Source organism: Pipra filicauda, unplaced genomic scaffold, assembly GCF_003945595.2.
Source record: "Pipra filicauda isolate LSUMZ 115617 unplaced genomic scaffold, ASM394559v2 scaffold560_size303775_pilon, whole genome shotgun sequence".
Lineage (NCBI taxonomy): Eukaryota > Metazoa > Chordata > Aves > Passeriformes > Pipridae > Pipra > Pipra filicauda.
This window is the reverse complement of record NW_024104710.1, coordinates 236593-261471: the sequence shown is the minus strand read 5'-3', so window position 1 is coordinate 261471 and position 24879 is coordinate 236593. Positions and strand designations below refer to the sequence as shown.

At 40.5% G+C, this 24879-nt stretch overlaps 1 protein-coding gene across 1 annotated transcript in view; it reads left to right on the top strand.

The window, feature by feature from the left end:
- Positions 1 to 8758: 8758 nt before the first annotated feature.
- Positions 8759 to 24879, top strand: part of LOC120324502 — a gene marked incomplete at both ends in the record, with an annotated part of 42694 nt that continues 26573 nt past the window's right edge. The window contains 1 exon segment of the mRNA XM_039387427.1: positions 8759 to 9307. Coding sequence (XP_039243361.1) covers positions 8759 to 9307 — 549 coding nt within the window.

The window sequence follows — 24879 nt, the reverse complement described above, 5'->3', positions numbered from 1 at the left end:
ATTTCTTTAAATTTGCCAAATCATGTCACACTTCCTTCTTTGTGATTAGCTGAGAGGGTGCATAAAAGAAAAATTTTATTACAGTAATTCGGCTTTCAAACACTGTTTTCAAAGTTGTAGGAGCTAATTTAGTATAGCTGGGCTATGACATTCAAGCCCAACCATAAACAATAAACAACTATCACATCCTAAAGGAGTTAATGGTTTAGACAGAAGCTATCTCTATCCATCACTGAAGGAGCTAAAACTTCTGTAGATTTCATATGAAAATGATCAATTTTAGCAGCACTACGTTTGAAGATTCATGCTACTATATGCAGTAGGTATGATTGAAAGGATGATAGAAATTGGCTATTAGTATTGCACCTCACTGATATCAATGAAAAGAAAAATTAGCATTTTTGCTTTTGACATGAGCAATTGTGCAGTTGGCATGTCAATATGAAACATAATGCAGGGAGAAAGTAACAACAGCAAGTGCAAAGGACAGAGGACTTAGTTCCTGTTCCTACCTCTTAACTATTTAACCTTTCTTGCCACCTAATTTTAGTAGGGGCATTTTCCGTTGCTGCTTACCACTTCATACACATATCATAAAAGAGTTTTCCATACCACATGGGGGACACCTTTAATGTATTTTCTTTTACTTTAAGAAAATCAGTTCAGCAAACCAGGTAATTTTTAGATCACACTGTTGTTATAGGTTAGAAATCCAGGAGAATTTTTTCTTCTCCCTGCCCCGCACTGTAGGAAAGACAGAGTTTGAACGGAAAGGGGGAAGGGGGTCAATTAGCCTTACAAAAGAACTAGCTGGCCAGACCGCATTCCTAACAGATGGTCCATCAGAGCCTGGGGGAAGAGGGGAGGAGTTTTGGGAGGGGGTGGCTGGGCTCTTCTTGGAAGGGGAGAGGTCAGACGGCTGAGTTCTCTCTCTCGGACGGAGACAGTGGTCTGCGTGTGGGCATTTGGAGAGAAGGCCTGGAGGTCTGTCTTTCGGGCTTCTCATCCTGGTCAGCCCTGACTGCTGGCCTCAACTTGCCTGTGAGATGTCCTTTGTCTCCAGCCCGGACCTGCTGCGTTTTCATCAGAGAGTCTCTGTGCTCGCTGGGAGAAAAGGAGGAGCTTTGAAACACTGTCATCTGAGAACAACAGTGGGGGGTGGACTGCTTTTTCTCCAGCCCTTCTTCCACTGGGGGAAGGGTCTCTGTTTTCTTTTCGGCCTCTCCCGCGACCCGAGACACCCCCAGAGCCCCTTCCCGCGCGGTGACCGCCAGAGCCCGACAGCGCCCCCTGCAGGCCAACACCGAGCACTGCAGGCTCTGCACCTCCAGCGATCCAACAGCGCCCCCTGCCGGCCGTGGTTGGAACTGCGCTAAAGGACAGAGAAGTATTCAGACTTTTTCTTTGGTTTGAAGGGAACTTCTGGGTACAGGACTATTGTTTAGCTGTTTTTATGTTCTGTTACTGTTCTTGCCAACATATATATACCTTTTAATAAAGGATTGTTATTTCTTTTTTTTTGCCACATTTCCGCGATTAAAGCCCCTTAATTTTTGAATTTACCATTGCTGAGAGAGAGGAGTTTGGCCTGTCTCATAACTCTTTAGCAAACATTCCATTCTCTTCAAACTTAGACAACTGGTTTTTTTCTTAGTTTGCAATTTCTGAAATTCTCAACTGCAGTGACTGGGAAAATGCTATTCCAGGTTATGTTAATATCATGGGTGTCTTGTATTCACTTACTTCGTGCTATTTGAGTTGAATTCCATCTAACAAAAGCAAATTACTTCAGTGTTTATTTCCATGAATTGTACTCTTAGACATGTGAAAAAAAAGTGAAGCATATCTCACTCATGCTCCAAGTGGTACAAGCAAAAAACAATTTATAAAGTCTGTCTGACTCTTCTTGCAGCTGAGCACAAATTTAAGCATACATCTGATGATCTAAGCTAGTAACAGAGATGAGATATGCCAGTTCTGAACCATAACCCCACAAGAACTTCTTACTCAGAATTGTCAAATAGAAGCTGTGACATTTTTTACAAGGACCGCTGTATGCCTTTTTCCCACTGTGTGTGGAAGGAGTGCAGGGAGGCAAAAATCACTGTAAACTTCCACCAGTAGGGTTCAGGAGACACCATTTCAATTCCTCATTCCCCTAGCTGTGCAGGTCCAAACTCCAAGGCAATTAATGGGGAGGCAACTAACAGCAGTTGCAGACAAAGTTAGGTACACCCACAGTAGAGACCATGTTACTTCTCCATACCATAGTAGCATACTCAGTTCCAAATGGATGCCAAAATTGCAAATAAACCACTAGAGAGAAGTAATTTGAAGATAAAATCCCAAGAACAAGCAAAGAAAAGCAAAGCAGATTTCGAAGGTGTCGTTTATGTCAGAAAATTACCCCAGAGATAAGGAAGAGTTCAGTTAAGTGAAAACACCTCAGAACATCTCTTACCCACTATTACGAGTGGATGTTAGCAGCGTCCAGCTCACTAAGGCTTCCAACACACAGCATCTGAAAGCTGAGCGACAAACCTCTGGCATCAGTTCCTCTGTAGGGGTGTCAAGAGACGTGTCCTCCACAGCTACCAGCTGGTTAGGACAATTCCAAAGCAATTTTTTGAGAAATGCATGTTGCGTATGTGTACACATCCCACAGTTTCTGCAGATTCCTCTCCTGAAACAATCTGGCATCATATTAAAAACAGCATCCTGCAATCCTCCGAAGAATCCTTAGGGTTCTCCCTCAAGAAGAACAAGGATTGGTTTGACGAAAACAACCAAGAAATCCAAGACTTGTTGAGGAAGAAGAGAACCGCCCACCAAGCACACCTTACACTGCCATCCTGTCACGCAAGAAAAACAGCCTTTCGTCTTGCGTGCAGCAAACTCCAACAGAAACTCCGTGACATCCAGAACAAGTGGTGGATTGATCTAGCTGAACAAACTCAATTATGCGCAGATACAGGTGATCACAGAGGTTTCTATGAGGCCTTGAAAACAGCATACGGGCCTACATACCAGGTACAAAGCCCTCTACTCAGCGCTGATGGTCAAACACTTCTGACAGATAAAACCTCCATTCTGAATCGATGGTCTGAACACTTTCAGACTCTATTCAGTACCAACCGCACAGTCCAAGACTCAGCAATTCAGTCCATCACACAACAACCAGTAAAGTATGAATTGGACACTGCCCCCACTTTAGGAGAAACCCTCAAGGCCATACAGCAGGTGAAAATCGGCAAGGCAGCTGGGATTGATGGAATTCCACCTGAAATCTGGAAACATGGGGGCCCTGCACTCCACACCAAATTCCATGAGTTCGTGGTGCGCTGTTGGGAACTCGGCGAACTACCATCTGACCTTCGTGATGCAGTCATCATCACCTTGTATAAGAAGAAAGGAATTAAATCTGACTGCTCAAACTATCGTGGTATTACTCTGCTCTCCATTGCTGGCAAAATCCTGGCAAGAATACTCTTGAACAGACTAATACCCACTATAGCAGAAGGTATCCTTCCTGAAAGTCAGTGTGGTTTCAGAGCCAACAGGAGCACCACAGACATGGTATTTGTCCTCAGACAACTGCAAGAGAAGTGTAGGGAACAGAACAAAGGTCTCTATGTAACCTTTGTCGACCTCACCAAGGCTTTTGACACTGTGAGCAGAAAAGGTCTGTGGCAGATTTTGGAACGTTTAGGTTGTCCCCCTAAATTCCTCAAAATGATTATCTCACTCCATGAGGATCAGCATGGCCAAGTCAGATATGGCAATGCACTTTCTGAGCCCTTTTTAATTAAGAATGGTGTGAAACAAGGCTGCGTTCTCGCTCCTACCCTATTCACCGTCTTCTTTAGCATGATGCTCCAAAGGGCCACAGCAGACCTCAATGATCAGGACGGTATCTACATTCGATACCGTACTGATGGAAGTCTATTCAATCTAAGGCGACTGAAGGCCCACACTAAGACCTTAAACCATCTTGTCCGGGAGCTGCTTTATGCTGATGACGCCGCCCTTGTTGCCCACACAGAAGCAGCTCTGCAGCGTTTAACATCCTGCTTTGCAGATGCTGCTGAGCTCTTTGGTCTGGAGGTCAGCTTAAAGAAGACAGAGGTCCTCCATCAGCCTGCACCTCAGGATGTCCCCCATCATCCCCACATCACCATTGGTCAATCAGAGCTCAAATCAGTCCAACAGTTTAATTACCTCGGTAGCCTCATCTCCTCAGATGGTAAGATTGACGGAGAGATAGACAACAGATTAGCAAAGGCATATAGTGCTTTTGGAAAACTCCATAAAAGAGTATGGCGTAATAAACACTTGAAGAAAAGCACCAAGATCAGTGTTTACAAAGCCATAGTGTTGTCTACTCTCTTATATGGATCTGAATCATGGGTCATCTACCGCCACCACCTGCGTCTCTTAGAACGCTTCCATCAACGCTGCCTCCGTACAATTCTAAACATCCACTGGTCAGACTATGTGACCAATACATCTGTTCTAGAGCAAGCAGCTATCACAAGTATCGAGGCCATGCTGATGAGAACACAGCTGCGTTGGGCAGGTCATGTCTCCAGGATGAAGGACCACCGCCTCCCTAAGATCTTGCTTTACGGTGAACTTGCCACTGGCTGCCGCATGAGAGGAGCCCCGAAGAAAAGATACAAGGACTCCCTGAAACAACATCTCAACCTTGGCCATATTGATCACCATAACTGGTCTACTCTGGCATCAAATCGGGAGGCCTGGAGACACACCATCTATAACGCAGCTGTCTCCTTTGAGAACACACGCAGGATCACCCTCGAGGAAAAAAGGCAACGCAGAAAGAACCGTGTATTGCAGAATACACCATCTAAGGAGTCTTTCTGCTGTGCCTTTTGCAATCGGATTTGTCTGTCACGTATTGGCCTCATAAGCCACCAGCGTGCCTGCAGCAAATGTGGATAGAGCCTTCCCAAATCTTCGTTCGCGAAGCCTAGCCATGAACTGAATGTGTACACAATGGATAGACACAAAGCAAATAGGACATCTGAAATATAACAGCAAAAGTATAGCTTAAGGCTACAGAATAGCCATATCCTTAGGACTAGTGTGCCCTGGGAGCTATCTAGAAAGAGTTGTTTTTCCTGGACTAAAAACAGTGCTTTGTTTTGTTTAGCCTTTCCCACTTTGAATTACCAGCAGCTTCTGAAAACACTGACAGAGATGAAGTTGGGAATACTACTCCTAAAATTCCTTTTAAATAAATAATAAGGGAGGGTCAAAGACTTCTGATACCCTCAGGTAAGTTTGCATGTACGTGTATGTATGTGTATAAAAACACACATATATATGTATATATATATGTATGTATGTATGTATGTATGTATGTATGGTAGCCTGAGGCTGCCAGAAACTTTGCCTGCTGAATGAATTATAGAACAGGAAGCAGATGGGCTGTGTATATGAAACAACCACTATCTGGCATGATATGCTGCACAATTTGGCTGCAAAGATTAAATTGAGCTATTGAATGTTTAATACACTATGCATAACAAATACAGCCAGAGCCACAAAACAGCATAAATTACAGAATTGGAATTCATGCTGCCTTTCCCAGGAATCAATACACTGCCACAGCTCATAAGAGTCTGTTGTTTAATACACATAAAGAAGAGAAGAATTCTTCTATTAAAATGAATTATCTGGGCTATTTACCAAAGGCAGTGATTTAACAGTGGTAAAGTCTATGTAGTGTTGTTGAATGCAGATGATAATACTTCTTGTCCTTGTCAGCCTATTTCATTGCTTCTATCAGCTGCTGCTGCTGCAAGATCCCCTGGGTACATTAGCAGTCAGCCCAGGAAGTGTGTTTAAGTAATGGACATAATGTTCACATTTGCTAGACCAGCCTTCTTCCTAATCATGAATTATTCTTCCCCAAGGCTCAATTGGAACATTACTTTAGAAGCAGAAGATTTAATCCTTTTCAGCTGATTGGAGGGAATGATTACAGTATTATTTTCTTGTACAGACTGTCTCCAGTAAAGGTGCCTTTTTCTGTCCCCATCTTTAATAGGCAGCAATCTTTATTTCCCTGGAGGGAAATGGCAGTGAATTCAAAATGGGATAAATCTTCAGGAATGTGAGGTGCTGAGACTGTAGATCACTGCTGGTTAGTTAATTAGTTTAGCCCTTGCTTATTTCATCTCCAAGACAAAACACCTTGCTATGAGGCAAAAGGAAAGAAACGTGCAAATAACTGATCACACTGCCTACAAAATCCAGCCTCTGTGCATCTGATTTTAGAAGGTAACTTACAGCTTTGATTTCTGATACAATCACCCAAATAAGAAGTGCACTGCTCCCTTAGACTATTCTGACTTCTAAGGATTATTTGACCTGCAGAAATAGGTGATATCTTTATCCAGTGGAAACTGTTGAAACAGATACGGACAGGAGGCTACAAAAGGAGACATTTATAGACTAACAGGAATGTGATTGCAGTTGGCATATAAAGATGTGTTTCCTCAGACAATGAATCCTGTATCCTGTGAATTAAAAAAACTAAACGTTTTTTACACATAGATGTTAAATCCTTCAGATTCCTCTCCTGAAACAATTTGGCACCATATGAAAAACAGCATCCTGCAGTCCTCTGAAGAAACCTTGGGGTTCTCCCTCAAGAAGAACAAGGACTAGTTTGATGAAAACAATCAAGAAATCCAGGATTTGTTGAGGAAGAAGAGAACCACCCACCAAGCACACCTTGCACTGCCAGCCTGTCAAGCAAGAAAAACAGCCTTTCGTCTTGCATGCAGAAAGCTCCAACAGAAACTCCGTGACATCCAGAACAAGTGGTGGATCGATCTAGCTGTAAAAACTCAATTATGTGCAGATATGGGTGATCACAGAGGATTCTATGAGGCCCTGAAAACAGCATACGGGCCTACATACCAAGTCCAAAGCCCTCTACTCAGTGCAGATGCTCAAATGCTTCTAAAGATAAAACTTCCATTTTGAATCGATGATCTGAACACTTTCAGACTCTCTTCAGTACCAACCGTGTAATCCAAGACACAGCCATTCAGTCCATCACACAACAACCAGTAAAGTATGAATTGGATACTGCCCCCACTTTAGGAGAAACCCTCAAGGCCATACAGCAGGTAAAAATCAGCAAGGCAGCTGGGGTTAATGGAATTCCACCTGAAGTCTGGAAACATGGGGGCCAAGCACTCCATGCTAAATTTCACGAGTTTGTGGTGCGCTGTTGGGAGCTCGGCGAACTACCATCAGACCTTCGTGATGCAGTCATCATCACTTTGTATAAGAAGAAAGGAAATAAATCTGATTGCTCAAATTACCGTGGTATTACTCTGCTCTCCATTGCTAACAAAATCCTGGCAAGAATACTCTTGAACAGACTAATACCCACTATAGCAGAAGGAATTCTACTGGAAAGTCAGTGTGGTTTCAGAGCCAACAGGAGTACCACAGACATGGTATTTGTTCTCAGACAACTGCAAGAGAAGTGTAGGGAACAGAACAAAGGTCTCTTTGTAACCTTTGTTGATCTCACCAAGGCTTTCGATACTGTGAGCAGAAAATGTCTCTGGCAGATTTTGGAAATTTTAGGTTGTCCCCCTATATTCCTTAAAATGATCATCTCACTCCATGAGGATCAGCATGGCCAAGTCAGATATGGCAATGCACTTTCTGAGCCCTTTCTAATTACCAATGGTGTGAAACAAGGCTGCATTCTCGCTCCTACCCTATTCACAGTCTTTTTCAGCATGATGCTCCAAAGGGCCACGGCAGACCTCGATGATCAGGACGGTATCTACATTTGAATCTTCATTCACAAAGCCTAGCCATGATGTTAAATGTACCTTTGAACACTGGTCCCACAAACAACTGTTTAGAACTTTTAATTATTGGTGTTTCATTGCCTAAGGTGGGTAAAAACTTAAAATTGTATCATTTTTATTTTACATGAGAATATGGTTTGAAAGTCTAAAACTTCCCAATAATTTTTCTTTCAAAAGGGTAAAACCCTCTAAGGGTTTTGAAGCCCCTGCAGTGACTTAGGTGAAAACACAGTTTTTGCCATTGCAAAAGCATCTTTTAATTCTCCTAAAATTTTCCTTCGAGGCATACTTTTAAAATCACAAAAATTGAAGGAGAAGCAATACAAGCTCATTAATATACTTGTAACATAAAACCTTGTTCAGTCCATATTTAATTTAGAGAGAGGCCTCAAATCTGTCATTCTACAATATATTTTGATATCCTGACATTGCTTATAAGTATATTATACTCCCAAGAGTTATATACAGTGCTTGCAAAGTGTAGGAAATCAGGAATGGCTGAGGCTGACATTTTTCAATGTCTAAAACAGTAGATTAAAAAAAATTAACCAAAAATGGTATTTTAAAATTAAATTTACAGGAAAAGGGCATTGCACAATGATTGCTTTGTTAAATAAGGCTAATAAGGCTAATAAGATTTTCAAGGACTATGACAATTTGGGTTCTTTTCTTCTTTTCCTTACTATGCAAAATTATATTGTGATACAAACCAAGAGATATATGTTAAAAGTGAGGATTATCTGCAACGTGCTGGGGTTGATGGAATTCCACCTGAAGTCTGGAAACATGGGGGCCAAGCACTCCATGCTGAATTTCAAGAGTTTGTGGTGCGCTGTTGGCAACAAGGCAAACCACCATCAGACCTTCGTGACGCAGTCATCATCACTTTGTATAAGAAGAAAGGAGATAAATCAGACTGTTCAAATTACCGTGGTATTACTCTGCTCTCCATTGCTGGCAAAATCCTGGCAAGAATACTCTTGAACAGACTAATACCCGCTATTGCAGAAGGAATTCTACCTGAAAGCTATCATGGCTTCAGAGCCAACAGGAGTACCACAGACATGGTATTTGTTCTCAGACAACTGCAAGAGAAGTGTAGGGAACAGAACAAAGGTCTCTTTGTAACCTTTGTTGATCTCACCAAGGCTTTCGATACTGTGAGCAGAAAAGGTCTCTGGTAGATTTTGGATCATTTAGGATGTCCTCCCAAGTTCCTTAAAATGATCATTTCACTTCATGAGGATCAGCACAGCCAAGTCAGATATGGCAATGCACTTTCTGAACCCTTTCTAATAACTAATGGTGTGAAACAAGGCTGCGTTCTTGTTCCAACCCTATTCACAATCTTCTTCAGCATGATGCTCCAAAGGGTCACTGCAAAGCTCGACAAAGAAAATGGTATCTACCTCCGATACCACACCGATGGAAGCCAATGGAAGGTCTTACAGAAAATTTCCAGATAATCACATGCCTATGTACTTTTTTAAAAAATGAATCCTACACATCAACAGATTTCGTCTATCTGAAGCCTTCTGTCACGATAACTATATGCAGAAGAACTTCATACTCTTCTCTAATAAAAGTGTAATATCCACAGAAATGTCACCATACATTCAGTTTTCTAGAGAGCATTGATATATAATGCAGTCGATATTCCTGTTTCCCTAAAGGAGAAGTCTACGTATATTTATGAAGACCACATCAAAACCAATGCCAGCAACATCTCTTCCAGTGAGACTCCTTCTCTCTTCTTCTTCTTTCCTTACTCACATGAAAGTCATGAAGTTAAATAAAATCTATATAGACTTAGGATACTTAAATTCACCTTGACATCCTAACTATACAGTTTGTGTATATATGCCCTAACTATACAGTTTGTGAATATAGTGCCACTGCCCAAGAGATTGCTACCAAAATCTCCTGATTTTGTGAAGATTCACCAGTTGGTACCACAGCTAATTTCATTGTAAAAATAACTCCACTGGGTAATACATATATGAAATAGTTATATTTTGTATAACAATTACATTGCACCAAAAGGAGGGAGAAAAAGGCATCCTTGCTCTTGTTATTTCAGACTACAGCTTTCACTGGCCCAATCATTTGAGCTCTGTACATCACATGTCCCACCAAGACACCCTTTTTCTCTAAGGAAAAACTATGAGGAACCAACTGATTTCTCCTCTCATTCTCTCAATTAGACAACTTAGATTTCGATTTCAGATTTTCAACTAGTAGAAAGCCTAGAAGATCAGTTGGGTGAGGGCCAATATACCTCCCCAGGATTATTCACAGTCTTTCATCATCCCTTTTGCAAGTGTATGTACAGTGTGCAACAGCATGGGAGAAATTTTAAGTCCTGGAGCCTCAGCCTGACAGCCACAGCCTGACAGACAAGTTTGAAATCATCAGTTGCTTCCACTTGTTCTTTTATTACTACAAGTTAATAAGGACAGAGCAAAAGGTAAGCTGAGAGGAGAAATAGCAGTGGTTTTTAGTGGAAGGGATGGACAGGGCAGTTGCCAAGCTCAGGCTGATAACATCAGCAGGCAGTGGCAGCAGACTCGGAAAAATGGTGACCTGAAGCTCGAGTCTGCAGCTATAGCATGCTTCATAAGTCAGGAAGTTTGCCTGACCTCTAACCTGGGAAGAAAATTAACCTACTCTGACCAGTTGATTTACATGTAGAATGAAAATGTTCTTGGCAGGTGTATCTTCAGACCCTTACAGTTTTTTGCAGTCTGAACTCCAGCCCACTGCTCTCTTCCTGCCCTCAGCAGGATTCCATCCCTTGTCCCATGCTCGCCATGGAAATACAGTGTTGTATTTCCAGATAACCTGCTTATTGTAGAAGTTGTTGTGGTATCCAGGTTCTCTGTTTCTCCCTGCCTTTTATTAAAGCAATTCTATTTGCACTTCAGTATCTAGATGTAAAAGCTTAACCCCCAAGGAAACATATGGAACATGTTTTCAATGACTGCAGTATGCACTTAATTGTGAAATAGTCAGGAGTTTTTTCTATAAATGTCTTTCAGAAACACAAGGTTTTTCAGCTGATCAGGACATTTTCCTATTTAAACATTGATTTAAAAACCTTGCTGAGTATATCAGGAAGTCCAAAGACAAATTTTAAAGTACACAGAAAAGCAGTTGGTTTTCCTCCCTCAGGTCCTGCTAATTTAACCTTAATTATTTCTTTCAACAACAACAACAAGTAAGGTAAAGAATAATTTTGTTTCATTACACTACAGAGCCAAATTAGCTTTGCTAAAGGTTTCCAGCAGAAGACACGTGTGCACCAAGTTATTATTTTTCCCTGTGAAGAGCATGAAAGAACAAATTTAATCACACATGTCATTTCAAGATCATTTTAGTATGTGAGGGGACAAAATATTCTTAGTAGGATTAGCTCTAAGATTCTTACAGGATTCCCAAGCAAAACTTTTTCAACACTAGCTAAAAATCAGTACATCAAAAAATATCATAGAAAAGCTTTGAACTTTGGCCTCTCAGATGAAAACCAGTTTAATGTAATGCCATCTTGGGATATCTGAACCTGATAGAAAAACCCCAGAATTTATTTTTTTTTAATTCAAAAGGTAAACAATTTAGTTCTTCATAAACATTAACAGTATCTTGTGCTGTGGTCTCTATTGTAAGTTGAGCTGAATGTCATTCAGTCTTTTTTGCAGCTATCAACTTTGAAATACTCAATTTATTTTTTTAGTCAGGTGCCTTTATCAATCTTTTATTTTCACAAACACCTGCAGTCAGGACACACATTTTCTGAATAGGAGCAATGACACCTGTGCACTAAGAAACCACTATCTTCTACAATGCTTTTTACTATTCTTCCATTTAAAAGTTTCACTGGCAAGGAAGCAGAAAAAGTAATGTAAGTCACAGGTCACCAAATAGAAACTATAGGAAGAAAATAATATAATAATCCAGGGCTTAAAAACTAGTACTGATTATATGAGTTCAGTGATATTTTCATAAGTCAGGTCTGATTAGGGGTTCAGTAATATGTACCTATGCAAGTTTTATACCCTTTTAGAGCAAAGGAACTTCATCTAAAGGTCCAGAGCAGGACACTCATCTTTCATACCTCTGAAGTTCACTTCTCTTGAGGTTTCCCCCAGTTTACCTTCTCTGTATGAGCATACCCATCCCTAGTCCAATTAATACAGGCAAAGTGTATGGGATAGCAATAGCAAGACCTTGTGTCCATGTGCCTTGAAATGCAGATGAAATCTTGTAGAAACCTTTAAAATCCTTCATAGTCCTCTATACTGATGAAGAGGGAGGCAGAGGAAAGTAAGCACATGAATTTACAGACCCATCAATTCCTGAAACCCTGTTACACCCATTAGGGCCAACAAAAAGCTTCCCAGCAGAAGAGGAAGGGGTGTTTCCCAATGGTAGCCACTGGCAAGACTATGTTTGAACACACATGTGCAAAAAACTAATTGCTGCCTAGAAAGAAAAAAAGTTAACAATACTCCTGTGACACAGTGGATTATTATATTAATTATTTGCTCAGACCAAGAAGTATGTGTGTGGGGGGGGAAGGGACAGGTCAAATTTCACACAAGTTAAATGGTGCCCTGCCCCAAACCAACCTCTTGGAGCCTCCTTGGGCAGCTCTGGTGCAGCTGTCAGTCACTGGCATACCAGGAGCACTGCCCCATACTCTGCCCCGGAGCTCCAGGGTGGTCAGTGGGCCAGAAGTCCCACCTGGGAGGGTGACCACAGAGGACCAGAGAAGATAAAACCAACACCATGTGGCTACCACTTGGTTGCGGCCCCACCATTTCCTGGACTCCGGGTAGCTGGATCTATGCTGGATCTGGCATGGTATCTATAATTCTCTCCTTTTCTCTCTCTTTCTTTACTTTTTATTTTTCTCCTAATCTCCTTTCTTGATATTTGGGTAACTTAAAGTTGGATGGGTTGGATTTTGCTAAGTTATATGGGTTAGCATGTGCGAAGTCATTTCTTTGTGAAATGCTTTAATTTGGTTAAATGTTCCCCTTTAAACTTTTACAAACTCCATTACTTTCTAAAGTTTGTCAGTAATAGTGTGCTATTTGACCTCCTGAGAAACATATGCAGTGTCTTCTCCCGTGTGCTCTCTCTAGATATAAAAGAACTGAAGACCCTTTTAAAAAATATGGTGATCAGATTTTTGGAGCATTGTGTATATTTAAAGTAAAACCTCTTTGATGATCTTGGAGCTCCAACCTGGGGTCTTACAACTGCACATGTTCATTTTTTTAATTGACCTATTTATATTTGTTGAAAGATGTACCAGTGGGTATGCTTATGAAGGATTTGCAGCGGGTGGCTTGACAGTTCATTCAGCAGCTAGACTCTGTGAAAGACCAGCAGTGCATGAATCTCTGCCCTTAAAGCAAATTCAGCCAATGCAGATTACACGCACCATAACCAGCATGCACTTTCACTAAAAGGAAGTGGGTTTTATTTTTATCCCCTTCTCTCCTGTGTGCTTTAGAAGACAAGTGGAGGGGTGGTTAGCCTCTGTTGGTTCTGGCAGACCGGTTCCAACATGTTTGGGTCTGCAGTTTCTATCTGCACCCAGCCCTCTGAAACTGTCAGCACACCCAGTGAGCCAGATCCACTTTATTTATCCTTCTGTTTGTACTTTTGCATCCACCACTGAAAATACCTTTACCTGAGGCCAAACAGAATCACGCACTGATGAAATCATTGCCTCTGCAGTCCAAGACTGGTGAACCCCCAGATGCTGAGCATGCGAGAGGGTACAAGCAGCATCCCATGTGCCCTGCTCCCTGCCACACCAGCACCCAGCAAGCCCAGGCCAGTGCTGGCCCGAGGAGGACCGGGATGCCAGAGGCAGCCATCCTCCAAGCTTGGGTGTGTACCACACAGTGAGGCTTCAGACCACTAGACAGAGAGCTGGCAGGCCTCAAAACCCTGGCTCTCCTTGCCTGCTCCCAGCTGCTGCCACAGATGTCCAGACTTTATTACAGAGATGAGTTTGGATGCCTGAGGAACAGCTGGAAGTGGGAAGTGGAGCCAGCCTAATTGGCTCCAGTGCAGGATGTGGCTATGCTGAAAAAGGAAGCAAGAGGACAGAACAGGAGCTGTCTTCAGAGGCTGCAGCCACCAGTAAAACAGTTAAAATCATTAAGTACTTTCCTAGTTTTGCTTGTCCCCTTAGAAAGCTGTGATAGATACCACAAGACTGTATCACAAAACTGTGTTTGGAGGTTTTCTGTGACCAGAGTTAAGGAGGTCCAGTACACACTACACAGATGTAGTCTGTTTTGGGAGAAAAATGAGACACCCTGGGTTAAAAGTTGTATCTGATATCAGCACTCTTGGTGGGACACATGCCCTGCTGAAGATTCAATTATTGCCAGGAGACAATCCATGAGATTGTTTAGGAACATGCATCATGTCTTACAGCATATTGTGAACATACAACTAGGGAGGGTTTAGCAGATCTTTGAAAAAAAATGACAAAAACCACAGCACTAAAAAAGTGCTCAGGTACTTCTAATACGGGCAGACCCAACTACTCTAAAGGTACATCTAAATACAGTGCTGGGAGTTACAAAATTTGACAAAGAGGCACAAGCAGATGACAACATTAACAGTCTATGGTTATTAATTTGAACTATAAAGCATCAACTATACTGTAACAAGAACAAGACCTCTCTGATCTGCCACACAGTACACAGACCCATTTTGCCACTGCCTAGAAAAATCTTTCATGCAGAGCACTATTAGCTAAATCAACAAAAAATTAATTAGCAGAAACAGTTGCAAAGGTCTAAGTTGCATTCAGACTGCACGCAGAACCTGTAAACACTTTCTAGCACCTAAGTCAGATGTCCTAGGAAGAATGCCAAGAGTCAAGGTATACACATGGCACACACATTACTGAACCTCCTGTGGGAAAAAACCAAAACAGGAGCACAGAATGAGAACAAGGTGCTCTCACTGAGAGGAGCTTCTCACTGAGAAGGTGTCTGGTTTGGTAAACAGCAACAAATATATCAGGATGTCATTACAGAGGGAGCAGTCTGAAGGTAGCCAACCAATAAATGATTTCTGTAAGGATAACCAGCAGATTAGGAGTTGAAAAAGGAGAAGTAATGCAAAGTTTCAAGATTTGTAGGGTACAAATCACAGGACCATACTACTGTTCTACTGTTCTCTCACCTTTATCACATATCTCTTTTAACTGGGCTATTAAATGCTATTTTTCTTCTCTGAAGTAAACAACTCCCATCTGTGACTGTCGCTGTTAAAGTCGGGGATGGCCAGTGTGACATAGAATCTTCTTCCAAAGTAGGGACAGGATTACAAGAAGGCTGTAATCACTTTATTGTAACAGGTTGCAAACATTTATACTTTTCACATATGACACATGTCAACTTTCTATTGGTGTTTTCATATAAACATATATCAGGCTATACACATGTCATCCTGCTATTGGTACACATAGATCAGGCCATCAGGCCATCCACATGTCAAACTGCTATTGGTACTTTTATGTATACACACACCAGGATTGGTTGCAAACTAGTAAACACAGTTTTTGTCAAGTCATCCTGACTTGTAAAAAGTACAGGAAGTCCATTTCTGTCCTGCATCTTCTTCCTTTCTGAAAGTTGCCCACATTCTTCTGCATGCTGTGTTCTCCTCCTTTCAGGGGTATACTGTAATCTGGTCAATGTCGATTGCTTCGTCGATAAATGCCAGGCTGCTGACAGGCTTGCTGTCAACCCCGACGTGATTATTTTACAGTTTCATTAAATTTTGATAATTTCATCAATATTTGACTTCTGTGAGTTCTCATACTGATTGGAATTCCTTTCCCTTCCACCCACTTCCAAAAATCCCAAAAGTCTCTTATGTGTCACTTTCATTTTAATTAGACATTTAATGTTCAGGCAACACATTAGTATATCTTATTTGCCATGACTAAAATATATGATATAGTCTAGAAGCATACTGAATCAACTATGCTAGAAGCATAATGCATTTTCTTAATCGGAAAAACAACCATAATTTATAAACAACCACTATATATCATAGCTCACTATTTTTCTAGTCTTCTAAGCAGACATCTTCAAAATAATTTCTAATGATCCAAACTAGAGGAATTATGGTCCCATGTTTTGGTTAATCCTGACATAATTTTTGTAGCTATGGAAGTTTAAATTCCATATCTATGTTTGTAAAACATTTTTCAGCCTCTGACAGGCAGTTCTTGAAATTGTCTCCAGAATAAAACTATCATTTTCAAGTAACATAAAAAGCAAGGTCCAACATTTCTATGCCTTTGCTGTTAAAGTAGTCACCGATCACTGCTCAGAATGCAAATTAGAGATGCAGGACTGTCAGAAGGCTGAATTCCTCTGAGAAGAGAACTAACAAAACAGCACTTGGTTCTAGACCAGCATGGCTTGAGTATGGAATCCTGAGTATAAATGGAATCCTGTACCAAGTTCCTTATTGACCTTATATAAGACATTTCATTAATTTAAAAAGGAAAATGAAACAGTTATAGACTAGTAGTTAAAAGCAAGAAAAAAAATAGTGACAGATAAAAAACATTTTCAAAGATGAGAAATAAATCAAGCCCAGCTCGTCAAACATCTATACATCTTGCCACTTGCTTGAGTGGTTCATTCTGATTTTTCTCTGAAGAACCTGGACATGGGAGAGGAATCCATTTTGAAAGGGTTAGCCTGGGAGAGTTAGTCTTACTATCAAGGGAAGTAGAAAAATGAAGTAAGCAGGATAAGGTCAACACATTAACATTTGCATGAATTCAGATCCCGTATAACTTTAATCCTCTTCAGTGACAGGCAAACCATCAGAGGGGAGGAAATGAGACTTTAACATTAATTCAAAATGCCTGGTTTAACCTTTAGAAAATAATTCAATTTTCTCTTTTTTTCCCTTTCCTGTTCTCCTTTCCATACATCACAAAGGTACTTTTCTGTTTCTTCAAAATTAACTATGTCTCTTTCAAGCTTTCATTTAAATTTGGAGAAACTGTCCATGCACACTTTATGAGACCTAAAGTACACACCTGGGATTAAACTCCTTTCAAACTCTTTGTGCTTCATTCCTGTAGACTTAACTGAACTAACAAAGAAGATTGAGTCGGGATAAGCTTCTATTCACCAAAAAGACCAGAAGACAAACGTTAGCCATCACTGCCTGGGAATTCCAGGTGAACTTTTCAGCAACAAAACACCTGACAATAGACAAGCAGGACTAAAGTTACAAAGAAGGGCAGTCATCAATTATTTTGGAAAGAGGAGTAAAGAATTACTGTCCCAGTGGAAGAAAGCAAAGGGGTGGGAGAGGGAGGGAGGAGACAGAGAGAGAGGATCCTAATTCTTAAGTAAATGGGACTTGAAAATATTTAAAAACAGGGAGAAGACTGCTTTAGAAAGTATTTTTTTTTGTATGGTTCCTTGAGGCTATGTAAGGCAACAGTCATCCTTCTCACTGGGATCCTTCACATTTCCCCAGGCAGGTGAACTGAAGCTTGCAGTGTCTAGAAACTGCAACTGTGAAAAGGATCAATTTAAGCAATCTATCTGTCCTCTATCACCAGAATCACAATGAGAGAACACAGTGTCTTTGACTCAGGCAGGACATCAAAGAGAGTAAAATAATAGTGCTCCAAAGAATGGAACACACTCAGACCCAGACCCAAATGGATAGAAGCCAAGTTGTTTTGCTGAGAGACAATCTGCAAAGATGGAAATTTTACCTATACAGTGATATCTTTATTTCTGACCACATGAGCATAAATTCTTCTTCCTTTCTAGAAAGGATTTCTGCTTACCTTCATGTGCGTTAGTGTGAGAGTGCATGAGTCGGTATCACTCTCATAAAAAAAAAAATCTTAGCTTCAACACAGAAAAACTTCTGTTAAGCATCTGCTGTTTCTCTTTAGATAGGGCACTGCACCAGGACATATACACAAAAATGAGGATAGTCAGTCCCTACTCAGGATGAGACACAGGAATACTACTTAAGGCAAGCATATGCAGGAGTTCCAGAAATGTGCCCATGCTCCTTGAAGACAATAAACTCTTCATGAAATGACTTCAGGGAACTATTTCTCCTGGCCCCTTTGTAGTCCCAATGGGAAAGTGAACTTACTTGGGTGTTGAGGGCCCAAATGGGCCCAAATGGTAGCGAGCTCCAGGCTAGCTCCTGTAAAAATCACTAGTTCTTTTATATTTTTGTCCACCTGGTACAACCTCCAAGAATGTCAAAAAAACCAAACTAAATCAAAAATTAAAAACAATCACAGATTCCAGTTCTTGATGAATGGGTAAAGGTATATGTTTATTCCACTTCATTTCTATTAATAAAAAAAAAAAAAAAAAAGAAAAGCCTTCAAAAAAGTAGTCTTTCTTATTTTACTTTCTTCCATCATCACTGTAGTCAAAGAAGTTCCATTCTTCTCATTTCTTGCCTGGCACTGACTTTATTTTAAATAGAACCCCCTAGAGTACTCAGTTGCTAAATTGCTGCAGTTTTAAGCATTCTAAATAGGACATTAGTTCTTAGCATGAATGTTTCGAAATCTGATCAACAAGCCGTTTCTCAATACATTAAGCAAAGCAAGCAAAATTAGGCTGTTTTATGTCAGGTACTTAGCACAAATCCCTTAATAATGTGTTTGAGTGCAGAAACCATTAATAAATGCAAAATTCCCTAGGATAGGCCTGATTAATTAAGTCATATGTGTATCCTTCTAATTAAAAAAAGAACATTAGGCAGATGAGTGGAATTTCTGAGTATAAAATTCAAAGGCTGTTTTGCTTTTATTTGAAAAATGAAAGAAAAGCTGCTCGTTAATATAGCTGCCAAAAAACCAGCAAGACTGCTGACACAAACTCCCCAAACTCTGACTTATTCAAAACAACTAAGTATTTACTTGCTCATTTGTAGTCCAATTTTAAATCAGGTAGCTGCTTGATTAATCCAGGCAGTTCAAATTACAAGGGTAGCTGGTGCTATTATATACATAAGTAGATGATACGTTGGTTGCATTTCTTCTCAAGTAAATTGTTTAAAGCCAAAGCCTCACAGGTTTTCAAACTCTCTGGAAGAACTATTTTATGAAAAAAAACCCAACAGTTTAACAATTGACTCCAGGCTTGTCTCAAGCATGCGCTTTACTGTTGTGCGAACTACAAATTTTGATATGACACCATAATTTGCAGCAACACTGAAGCAATAACTATTTTTAAATGCATTGCTTTTCTGTTAAAACAATTAGCTTTTTGAGGTTCCTTTCTAAAACAATTAAACAAAAATGGAAAGAACAGAAAACATAATGTTCTCAGACATAACAGGAACATAAAAAATTCTGCTAAGCCAACAGATACTGTTAAGCATAACAATTTTGCCAAAGTCAGTTTTGCGGATAAGGAGGATTGATAACACTCAGCACAATTTGGTATAATATTGGTACCGGATAAGCCCCATACAGTAAGGTTTCAGTTTTAGAAACAGGAACCTGTTGAGTGTAAAAGGGTAAAGTTAGTGGCCTGTAGACAGGCAAACCTGGTACCTGTCAGGCACAGACAGGTATTAGTCCCAGTTGGGGAAAGGACTCTTCTGCTTTCAGGAGGGGGTTGAACTACATGATCTCCAGATATCATTCTGTGACATTGGCCCTTGAGGCCTATTTACGGGAATGCAATGTCCTACGGCTGTTTAATTACAAGGAAGTGCTTTGGTTTTGATGAGAAAACAACCAGGTGTCTGAGAGCAAGAGTAAAAACAGCAGGCAACAATGACTAACAGCAGAAACTGATAGACTTGATATAGGTTTGACAAAATACACTGTATCCATGGGACAGAGTGGAGAGGGGAAAGCAGAAACAAGGACACAGCAGTGATTTGACTAAGATTTGTCAGCTCCCAAGAAACGTTATTTGGGCTTAAAAGAGTTGAGAAAGTTGGCCTGAATCTGATGGACTGAAAGGAACTAAAAGTCAGATCCAGTTATAAAGCTATTGAGTTGGTTTCTCCAAAAGCAACTGACGATTCAAAGGAATTAAGTCTCTTAATTCTTCTCCTGCTACATCCTAGACCAACAATATAAGTAATGTTTTCCAGTAACAAGCAAACCAGTTCAACATAAAACCAGCCAGAAGGCTGCTGTATGCAGTCCAAATTTGTTAGTGCAGCTAGATTTTCACACCTTATACTTAGACAATTACATAATTCCCAAGAAGACTGACAAGAGCTGAAGAAGGCCCACCATGATTGCTGTTTTTTCCTGTGTCTTCTTCTAAAAGGGAGTTGTCTGTAATCACTGAGAGAGTGCCTGAAGCTTAGACAGACAGGCTGAGTCTACAGCTATGAAAAAGGTAATCCATTACTAACACACAGTGAGTGCAAGATGACCTGCTGCACTGGATATGTAAAAGAGGTTATATAACAGCACAAATTTTGTGCAGTCTGGAATGTGACTTTGAATTAAGTAGGAATGTACTTTTATTAGACAAGTAAGAACTGCACACAGATCATCATTTCAGTTCCAGCTCCCAAGCTTGTGTTGCGTAGCACCTGTGGAGAAGCACAAAAGGAGAGGAAAAATATTTGCTGTACCACTTCTTTCGAGTTAGTGTTTATCTGGACAAATAAGATTTCCAGAGAATTCACAGACCTTTAAGCACTGAATTCCAAGACAATGCAATTGGTACCAACGGTCTCCTGGACTTGAGGGGTGTGCTGGTTTAAGAGTTAACCAGCAGGGGAAATGAACTCAACTCAAAGGAGAGATTATAAGTCAGAATAACAATTTATTACAATAATACAGTAAGTACAATCATACAAACAAACAATTGGTCTTAACCCACAAAACCCAAATGTATAACCCAGTACCCTGGGGCATGAACAAAGTGGTGTTTCTTGGGCCCCCCCCCGAGTCCAAAGTAAAGGGAGAGGGGAAGAACCTGCTGGTGGGAGAGCTGTTGCAGTCTGGTCAAAAGTGGTGATTGCAGTCCAGTATAGGGTGGTGGTCTAAGTCTGTTTGAGAGCGATGAGCTGCAGTCTTCCTCTGGATCCCACGAATGGGTAAAAATGTTCCAGGACTCCAAGATTATATATCCTGCAGTTCAGGCAGGAATGCCCAGCACTTCCCTCATGGCGGGGAGTTCCACAAAGGGTGTGAGGACAAGACCATCCTCCTATCTCACAGGCCTCTTGACACCTAGTTTATAGCCTGAGGAGTCAGGCTCTATGGGCAGATGGTGGAAATGGTTCATTGATAACAGTTTCTGGGAAATGGCATGGAAGGCTATAGAATACACAGTTTTGAGTTACACCCATACCATGATGAACTAGTCTCAGTTGTCCTAACTAGGACAAGGGGAAGTCTGAGATCTCCACACAGAGAAACATGTTTAAGTACCTCTATCCAAAAAGCCATACAGCACTGCACTGGACTGTCTGCTTTTGCCATAACATATATGCTGGCATCTACCAGACTCTGCTTAGTAGACTGATACAAGGTTATCACTCTTCAAAAAAAATCCAGCAAAGAAGACTTAGACCAATGAGACATCCAGCACGAGACAACAAAACATGTTACTAAAAAGTTAGAGGATTACAGGGAATCTACAGAGACAAGATGCTGGAAGGGAGCAAGAAAAATGCGTACAGTAGAAGTCTGGTTTGAAAACATTTAAATCAGGAGGCAGGGAGTGTTGTTACAAGACTCAGACTTGAAAGTGGCTTGCCCGAGAGTATTGTCAATAAATATGACAGGAATGACAGAAACCAAACACAATCAGTCTAAATTTAAATGTTTAATAGAAAATCCTGCTAAAATAACAAGCTCCACTTTGACCTCAGTTGGGGACAAGAAAGAGAAAATAAAGTTTCCTATTCCCGAGGGTTTTGAGTTTAATGAAATCAATTTTTGGCATGGGAGAAAGTAACATCCATCCTACAAGTCAGCCACCTTTTCCACCAGTTTTGCTTTCCAACACAAATCAAACTCTCAGTGCCTTCCTGGACTGTAATTAAGTCCATGCAATAATTTCTGCCTATAGGAAAACTGTCTTCTTTCAAAAGCTTAGATACAAGCCTAGTGCCTCCCGTTGTTCTAAGCCCTCCAGATTTTTCCTGCGCTATCCACCATCTCCCATGCCCTTTGTCTGCTACCCCCCTAGAAGATTTGCCAACACTTTCAGGAAGTTATAGTCTCTCTCATCCCCCACTTATCAAACTTCCCTTCCTCTCATTCTTTCTACTGTTCCATCCACAACCTTGTCAAAAGTCTACATATTTCTGTTTGGGTTGTGGTGGTTTAATTTTGTTTGTTTGTTTTGGTTTTAATAAAAAAACCAAACCAGAATTATCAGTTATACTGTGTATTGTATGCATGCAAATAAGAGCTAGACTGGTCTGGAACCAGACATTTTGACTGATGAGGCTATTCCTGATTTACGTGATTTCAGAATGTGAGGTCATGCTGATATACAAGTAGAAATAAAAATAAGACCTCGCTCAGCAGATAGGCATTGAAAAATCTTCAGTAGGAGATTAATATTTTTAGTTTTCCTTAAGTATTTGTTTTCTGCTATTGCATGCCCTTGGCTCCTGGCTGTCAATGCGCTGCAGTGCATGTCTATTCCCTGAAGATCTGCATTCTAGCACAGTTTATCTTTCCTTAGGACTCAGCTCAGATTAAGATCCAGGTCCACATGGTTTAATCTTCTAAGCTTAAACATCACATCACACTAATAAAAAATTAATAAAAAAAATACAATCGTTGATATACAGAAGAAGCTTCCTCTCCATCAAAAATCTTCTTTCCTCCACTGTTTCTCTTACTCCCTCCTCAATCAAAAAGTAAAGAAACCTGGACAATTCAAGAACACATTTTAGAAGTAAGTTCTCCCTTTTCCTCTCTGTTTTTTTGGCTGGTTGGTTGCTTTTGGGGTTTTTTTGGCGTTTTCTTTTCGTTGTTTATGTTTGGGGGTTTTTTTTGGTTTTGCTTTTTGGTTATTTTTTATAACTTCTCTGCTTTGTAGTGAATGTTTGCAGTCCAAATATACACTCCAGGACACCAAAATGGCTCATTTTCCCCTTTCCTATATACATATAGTAAACCAGCATTTAGACTGTGTGAGCTGAGATGCTTCAAAAAACATGGGAAAAATATTTATCAGTTTTCAACTTTACTAAAAATAGCATCTCTGTCTTTGCAAAACCTCACTCTGGTTGATCTCAGGGACAGACGATGGAGCATGGACTTCCAGAGACAAGTTTCCTCAACAATTACATTTTCCTCCCTTGTACACAATCCCAGTATTATTAAATGTTTGCAGACCATTCACTGCAGGACACAAGGGCACAGCCAATTCATACCGAAGCCTGTAACAGGGATAAACACTGAAATTCTGGAACCCACCTAACAGCCAAAAGTCTGGAGCCAGGGCCAGAATACAAGCCAAGGCTGAAGCCAAAGAAAGGAACCAGACAAGTTGCCAAGAGGCAGAAATCAGAGCCAGGGTATGATCCAAGGGTTGTGAGCCAGAGCCAAGATACAAGTCAAAGGTTAGGAACAGCTGTCAGGGACTTGGATCAACCACAGGCTTCTACCATTCAACAGCTGAGGAGAAAATGCAGATACCACTTTAATGCCCCACAACTAACTACCTGGGATGGCCACATGTGTGACTATGCAGCTGAAAAGCACCAGCCCTCTCTCACCCAGCAATTTCTAGCAGACTTTCTAGCACTGAACTCAGGCCAAAGCCAGCAGTCCAGATTCAAACAAATTGCAAACTATTGTATCACAGCTAAGTGATAGGGTATGAGGTAAGGTCTGAAAGTAGCATCACAGTTTCCTTGCCCCCAGAGGCCTGAATCAGCTTGATAAGGTAGTTCATTAAACGTAACATATGCCTGTGATGCTGCATCCTTGTACCTTTGGCAGGGTGAGCTACAGCATTCACTACTGCCAGTGTGGAACAAGTAATGAGATGGCTAGATGACTTAAGGGGAGATCAGAGCATAAATAAGCTACAGGTACAAAATTACTTTTGTGGTAGTTTCACCAACAAACTTGTGGCTGTAAAAATAGATATTTCAGTAAAGCCAGGTGGTAATCTAGCCCGTTTATCAAAAATCAGAGTATGGTATGTGCTCAAAGGAAATTTAGGAGAAAAGACAATGTATAAATACATCCTCATTTGCAGCAATTGACAGATGGCCATAGTGTCATAATTAACTCACTCTCTCCTATAAAGCCTGAAAAATCTTAAATAAAAATTAGAAGTTTCAGAAATCAGAGCAGAAGTACAGCATGAATTACCTTATCACAATCTTTGGCTAGCCAAAGGAAAGGAAAACAATCAATTGCATCCAAGCTGTAGATGTAACAAAAGGGCTTATCTAACCAGTAAGCTAATAAGCCCAAGTGATGGAAGAATAAACCAAGACACATAATCAGAGCCCAGTGCACTGATGCATCCAAAGCTCATTCAATTAGTATTAGAGGCACTAATAAAATAGAGTTGTCTAATTTGTCCTGATTAAATACCTGGCATTTCCCCAAACTTCATCCTCTCTGTATCATGTTTGAAATCAATTTTAATGAGATGCTTATATTTTTCCTTTAACATAGCCCTCAATTTTTATTTCTGCAGATGCCAAATTACAGGCTGCATAGCAAGAAACAAGTTTTACATTATCGGCATCCAAAATCATCAGGAGCAATGGTCTTCACTATCTTCTATATTTGCATTTTACACCTGCTGACCCACATCAAGTAAATGCCTGCTTATGAAAGAAAAAGGTAATGTTTTCACTCCACTGTCTTTACAAAAAGTTTGTAAATGCATGAAAAGATGTATTTAGTTTGGTTTAGAACTTACTGGAGCTTCTGTGGCTCTGTAGGTATGAGGATGAGAGGTAGGGTTGTGCACTGGGATTCATAACAAACATGAGTTCTTTT